This window comes from Coenobita brevimanus, chromosome 5 (assembly GCF_032717465.1).
Source record: "Coenobita brevimanus isolate Jiangsu-jjx chromosome 5, ASM3271746v2, whole genome shotgun sequence".
NCBI classification, from domain to species: Eukaryota; Metazoa; Arthropoda; class Malacostraca; order Decapoda; family Coenobitidae; genus Coenobita; species Coenobita brevimanus.
Genome location: NC_136958.1, coordinates 22,225,331 through 22,232,559, shown reverse-complemented (window position 1 = coordinate 22,232,559; position 7,229 = coordinate 22,225,331). Strand labels below are relative to the sequence as shown.

The window sequence follows — 7,229 nt, the reverse complement described above, 5'->3', positions numbered from 1 at the left end:
CGAAGATGACATTAAAGTCTGCAATTTCAAAATTGCCCTTCTTGGTTCAAGTCACAATACTTAAAAAAAAAGGAAACTAAAAATAATCAAAGATAATTATTGCTAGCAGACAAAAAGGCGTGGACAAGAGACCCTAAATATGTTCTTTTCTCAAAAATGTAGACATAAAAAAAAAAAAAAAAAAAAATGACTGGTTAAAAACGAAAAATGAACCACTGTACTAAACCAGATTGCATTTTCCTGTCCCTGAATCACATGGAACCAGAGAACAGAGTAAAATGAAAAATCTCTCAACCCTTTCAGCTTGCTGACTAACTTTGTATTACATTCTTCCTGCCTCAAAATGAATTTACTTAGCGTATGAGAAATATCTCAAGATTGAGAGATCAGATATACACTTCATGAAAATCATTGTTCCCTTAACTAACGAATCTTCCTTAAACAGAAACCAATCGTCTGTCGGTAGCAAGAATATAATTTAAAGAACGTCCTGTGGGTAAAGGATTTAACTGGAGCATGCAGCGAATTAATAACAGTAATGACTCCAAAAATGATGGTATTTGAAGCCGTCACACTCTGGGTTATACATATGAATACATAGTACATAATATAATCGGGTGCAGTCTGTGTGTGTGATGGGGGGGGGGGGTAGCCAGCCAATAAAGAAGCCTCTAATGGTCCTGCGGGTATTCTGTGCCCACTTGTTTGCGAATCTGCTCCATGATCTCGGCCACGGTGAGTGTCTCCGAGTGCGGCATTCCGGGACTCTCCAGCAGATCTGCAGAGAGTATCATAGATCAAGTTATAAGTGGCTTTGGCAAATTTGTTTCACCTCCTGGCGATTGGATTTGCATACATAATTTTCATGTTATCCTGTGGCTTACCTATGTCGTTTTAACTACGACAGTTTGCATCAATAGCATATAAGAAAATACTGAAATATAAGATGATGAATAAATCATTTAGGAAGAAATGTTACGAAGCCTCCAATGTCACGTAGAACACGGGTCTATATTATCTTATGCCCGTATTATTAAAACAGATTACTTTCGCACAATGCTACCATTCCAGTTCATCTATCTATAGCGAGACACCTTAATCCCATAAGAGGTGGTCACAAACTAATCACCTCCATATCGTGCTGTTCTTTGCCATTTCGCTGTCCTTCCCCAAGCTTACACCCTCTTCTCTCATATACCTCTCTGTTCTATCTTTCCATCTCATCCTAGGTCTCTCCCTCCTTCTACCTCCCCTCCACCTCGCTCACATACTCTCTGCTAGTTAGTCTCTCACTCTTCATCCTCTCCCATGGCCAAATACCTCAATGTACTTATCTTAACGCTTTCTGTCACATCCACATCGACACCACAATTCTCTTTCACTTCATTTGTTAATTTGTATTTCCAGGTAACTCCACACAGTCCTCTAAAACAACTCATTTCCACTGCTTTCACTCTTGACTTGTGTCCTTCCAACAAGGTTCAAGCTTTGCTTCCATATGTTAGAGTTGGTATCACAATACTATCATGCAGCGACTTCTTTACTTCCATGCCCATTTCCCTATTTCTAATCGCTGCTTTCAAAGAACCAGCAACCTTTCTGTTTCAAGCACTTCATCCTCCAAACTTCCATCCTTACTAATCGCACTCCCCGAGTACTTAAATACACTCACATTTTCCAGGTCCTCATCATCCAACCTCACTGTACATTCAGTGACTTCATTTCTCTCGAAGACCGTAACTTCAATCTTTCCCATATTCACCTTTAGATTCCGTTTCTTACACACTCTCCCAAATTCATTCATCATGCCTTGCAGTTCTCTTCGTTTTCACGTAACAATACAGTATCACCTGCAAACGACAGAACAGGAAGTCTCCAAATGCTGCCCTCACTCCTTAGGCTCGCTCCAACATCCACTGCCCTACCTTGAATCTCTTTTATAACCCCACATATATACAGACTGAGCAATTATGGAAACATGACATCCGTTTCAAACGAACATTCAGACAAAAAAAAAAAAATCACTCAGTTCACTATAAACACGCACTGCAGCCTGAGCTCTGTCTATCTATTGCCAGACGCCATAATCCCGTAAGGGGTGACCAATTGACTTTGAGTTTTTTGTTTTACGGGGAGGGGCACTAACCCTCCACCAACCCACTTGTTGACACGTAGGGAGCACGTATGGTTTGGTTATATGGTTACTACCCAGCGTTGTAAATGGTTTCTTGGCTTACAGGAAAAATTTGGTGTGTCATTCAATGTAAAGCCACTTGTAATGGAAAGAAAAGTAATAAGAAGTGACAGGAAAGATGGGAAAAATAGGAAGAGAGGAGGGCAGGCACAGATAAAGCCTAAGGAAGAAGTAGGCAGCACTACATCAAGTGAGTTGATGATGGTCGCCACCACCTACCACCAACTCTTCATGTCAAGACGCTAAATTATCATGACCAACTCGCCTAGCCCGGGGTTCCTACGCTCCTCATGGGGCGACAGGCCTGGATGATGGATGTATAGATGAACACACTACAAAATAGCTAGTAAGGTATATAATTTTAATATGTAATATAGAGGTTAGAAGAAAGTCGTGCCTAAGCGAGAGGTCTGGAGGAACCAATGCTGCACATTCTCAAGCGAGGAATTTCACACACAGCACTGGATGATGCCTGATGGAAACTCCCACAGGCGTGGAGAGTTCCACACATGTGCCTGTACGCATGACACAACCAGTCATATACAGGGGAAATGGGAAAGACAGGGCAGAAGGGGTTAGGAGAGTGAGAGAGACGATGGGGAAAGGCAGGAAGAGAGTATGCAGAGTTAGCAAGAAAAAAAACGCTCTCGCCTCAGTACTGCTCTTGTGACATACTCCCTCTGAAGAAATAAACAGCAATTAAACCCCAGAGTCATCTTTATCTTTCTCCTGCCATCCACGACGAGAACAACGAATATTCTCTCCCTTCTTAAAAATCCCTACAATCTAACACTTTTGGAAAAGCTCGGCGACGGATACGATATTATATTTAGTGGCAGCGGTGGTTACGATATTATATTTGGTGGCAGTAAGCGTACGAACCACGTCTACAATTCTACAGTTGAGTGTACATTATAAAGACTGAAAACATAAAACACTAGAAGTTCGAGAAAAAAAAAGATACCTAACAACTTTATACTGGCAGTGGTTTGATGATGTACAATTACAACCAACCTTCTAGTCTTTACGTCTGTCAACGACTACATATCGACACTGGGAGCAAGCAGCGAACCAACGAGCCACAATACAGTCTATTAACACCTCACGATTTTATCAACATTCATTTAGCTACGACACTTCTCTTCAGCTACGAGCTTCAGCTCTAGGATTCACGATAAACTACAAGTATCTACAATTGCCATGAAACAAGCCACATCTACAGTACAAGCAACAATCATCAACCAAACCAACCTACACAGCAGAGGGTTAGGAGGCGCTGATTCAGTCGTGACGGGAGAGACAACGCAGCAACAACCAGAACCAGCCCGGATCCATTACTCACTTCCTCACCACACTCGCCGTTACTCACCGCTGATCCATCACGACAGGGCTGAGTCTCCGAGGGTGACATCATTCTACAGTTGCCAGTGGGTGTAAATATTTTTACTTTATTTTTCCCAGAGAACTTAAACATGCAGTCCTTTTTTTTGTTGTTGTTGTTTATAACTTCACAAATGAATATCACGACTATCCTATAAGCATGTATTGCTAATACAAGAGTGATAAACACTTTTCACAAGATATACAATACAATTATCGTATTTACAACAATCAGACTAAGTAAGATAGAGCTACTGAAGATAGAGCTATTGAGGATAACAGGGTTAGGGAAAAAAAACAAACAAACAGGCAGTGAGTGATGTTACGACACGAGTTCTCAAACAACAATTGACCCCGAGAGCCTTTCACATACCATTTAATTCTTCATTTTTTCTTGCCACATTTTACTGTTTCTAGTAACAAACACCATCTATACGAACTTACATGCATACACCATCTTCAGGTATTTATATTAAGTCCGTATTAAGTCCAATACGGAGGCGACAATGGGGGAAGGGGGAATTATTTCTGGGAGGAGGAGGAAAATGGAGTAGGAATGCCAGTAACGTGAGTGTTGTTAATGAAGGAACAGTATAGTAATCGATATATGATATTAATATATGATAATGTTACATCATACATGTAATTATAATGTAATATATCATAACCATCTGCTTACCAGTGTCATGAAACACGAGTTTCTTAAATCACAAGTAACCCAGAAAAGTATCTGAGTATCGGCCTTATTTTTACCTTGCCGATACCGATACCGATACTACAAAAAAAAAAAAAAGGCCGATACCGATACTATCGGCACATCCCTAAAGAGAAGCAAATTCACCTTGATTATTTAAAAAGGATCCCAAGGAATTTAGCCAGCAATTATGCAGCCTCAGGGACCACCGAAAAACTGAACACAAACGATGAAAATAAACTAGAAGAAATCAATACATACAGAAATTAAGATCGCATAACAAACAAACAAACATAGGTGCAAATGTTGCTATAAATGCCACAATTCAGCACTTACATGATCTAGGTATAGATTTAAACCCCATCTATAAGCGAAACAACGAGCAAAGTTGCTGTTCTCCAAGAGCCAGTTTGTAATGCACATCATCACTATCATCGACCTCAGCATGACTAGATTAGCTGATTAATGGATTTTTATTTTTTATTTTTCAGTAGGTAACGATGAGGGGACTTATACCATGAATTCTCATCTATATAGCAAGAGGATCAGCTCCCTTAGACCCTCAATATATAATAAGGGAAGGATGCCTCATAGCCCCAAAGGGCTCGTCAGAAATTGTGAAAGATACCGTATCGTGAGTTCTGAAATTAGTTTGGACATCTTATATGAATTACCGCTATTGTTGGAGAATATTGCCAAGCCACTGAGGACACTGGAAGCTATGATACGAAGTTCTACTTCAGAAGCCCATAACACAAAGGAAGTGACTGAATTCATGAAGTTTCCATATGGAAACTAGATCGAGCAAAAGCTACCATGTTAATCATGATCCAAGATATCCCATCTCGTGCAACGGAGGCACTTAGGAACATTAATAACACCACTCATACACGTGAGAGACGCGGTTTGTTCTACCTGGGTGGTGCAATTCTAGGGAATATATTTTTGGACTGGCTACAGAAGATCTTCAATAAATAAATAGCAAATTTAATAAGACAGCTCAGGTATTAATATATCAACAGAAACTAGTGGACAATCAAAACACGGCAATGATGATGATTGTGAAAAATCTCAGAAAGGCAGAAAGGATAACTCACCAGAGTGTGGACAAAATAAACGCAATGAAAGGGGTAGTAGGGGTAGGTAGCCCCAACCAGGGAAGTACTACCGCCAAGGTAACGGGACACTCAAGGAAAAGCCTGGATTTCATTTTCCCTCCTAGGCCTTGGTAGCTGGTTACACATCTTTCTGCCTCAAACACCAGAGGACATCAGGCTGCCCTCTTTACACAACACACACATCCGCATTATATTACATTACCTTAAACCAGTTATCCTCTCTCCAAAAAACACTGATCTTGTCATTACATATCATACGCATTCCACAAGACATCCCTGCTCTCCCTCACATAAAAAGAACCATGGCTACTGCTATACTGGGAATCAGTGCGGTGGTTTCTCAGGTGACCACCACCGGCAGGGCTGGGTTGTCTGCACAGGGCCCTCCCGGTCGTTATCAAGCGACTGTCCCACCTCCAGTGTTGCGGCACCCTAAATCTGCTCGTCAGTGCAGTAAAGTTTTCTTTTACAATATTAAGGGACTTTACTTCAACATCAACTCTGTTCAAAATTTCCTCCAGTTTGAATCCCCTGATCTGCTATTTTTGACAGGGACAAAGAAAGCTCCACCTCTAACTTAGCTAGATTTAATTTTCCTGCTTATATATTGATTCAAAATTTCAGGCTCAAAGGAGGTGTATGTTGCCTTGCTAAATCAGAAATTGCCCTGGAGGAGATTCCTAAATTTAATTGTCCTTATTTCGACTATTCCATATACAAATTAAATTCTTTTGGTGAACTTAAGTATTTCTGTTGTGTTTATCATTCCCCTCATGCCCCTCCATAGCCGAGTTTATTTGACTCTCTGTCTTCACAACTAAGTGTCCTCAGCATTAATGCTGCATCAGAAATTACTAGTCTGGGCGATTTTAATGTCCATAATGTCGAATGGCTCACTTATTCAGCCAGAACTGATGACTCTGGTCTTGAATGTGAGCTATTTGCTGACTCATTTAATCTCACCCAGTTAGTCAGTCAACCCACCCGTGTACCAGACAACCCCGATCAAAATCCCCACCTATTGGACGTGTTCTAACAACCAATTCAGATAATTATAATGTCGAAGTGAAGTCCCCCCTCGGATCCTCAGATCATTGTCTGATTCAAGCCACAAGTTTAACATCTATCACACCCTCCTGCTCTGAACCTGTCGTGGTGACAAAATGGCACTACGACAGGACAGACTGGGAGGGATTTCAAAAATTTTTCATGGATGTTCCTTGGACGTCCCTTTTCTCCCAAGATGCAAATTCCACATTGGGCCACATACAGGAATTCATTAAAGTCGGCGTGGAAACATTCATTCCCCATCATACTTACAGAAAAAGATGTAATTCTCCTAAATGGTTTGGCCACAATTGTGCTAGAGTAACAGAACATAAAACAAAAGCCTATAACACTTATACAAGGACCAAAACCAAAGAAGCCTTTAACTATTATAGACATATCGAAACCATGCTAAAACTATCATCAATCTTCCTAAATCAAACTTTCTACATAGAGAAGCTAACAAACTACTAAACAATCCAAATGGTAACAAAATATTCTGGTCAACCCTTAATTCATTCAAAACTTACGTCACTACCACCTCTTCCATTCCACCGATACAGTCCCCCAATGGAAATCTAGTCAGTGACCTACGTGGAAAAGCCAACCTTCTTGTTGACATTTTTGCAACAAACTCAACCCTAAATACAGAAAATCACAATATTCCTATACTTGATTTTGATTCCCTTCAAATACCTCCTTTCATGATTCACACCAGATACGTACAAGCTGTATTACAGAATCTCTCAGCAGACAAAGCTACTGGTCCAGATGAAATTCCTTCAGTAGTACCTGA

General features: G+C 40.5%; 1 protein-coding gene across 1 annotated transcript in view; it reads right to left on the bottom strand.

The window, feature by feature from the left end:
- Positions 1-671: 671 nt before the first annotated feature.
- LOC145398453 (trans-1,2-dihydrobenzene-1,2-diol dehydrogenase-like) overlaps positions 672-7,229 on the bottom strand; it is a 100,633-nt gene continuing 94,075 nt past the window's right edge. The window contains exon 7 of the mRNA XM_080271336.1: positions 672-778. Coding sequence (XP_080127462.1) covers positions 672-778 — 107 coding nt within the window. The remainder of the gene's footprint in view (positions 779-7,229) is intronic.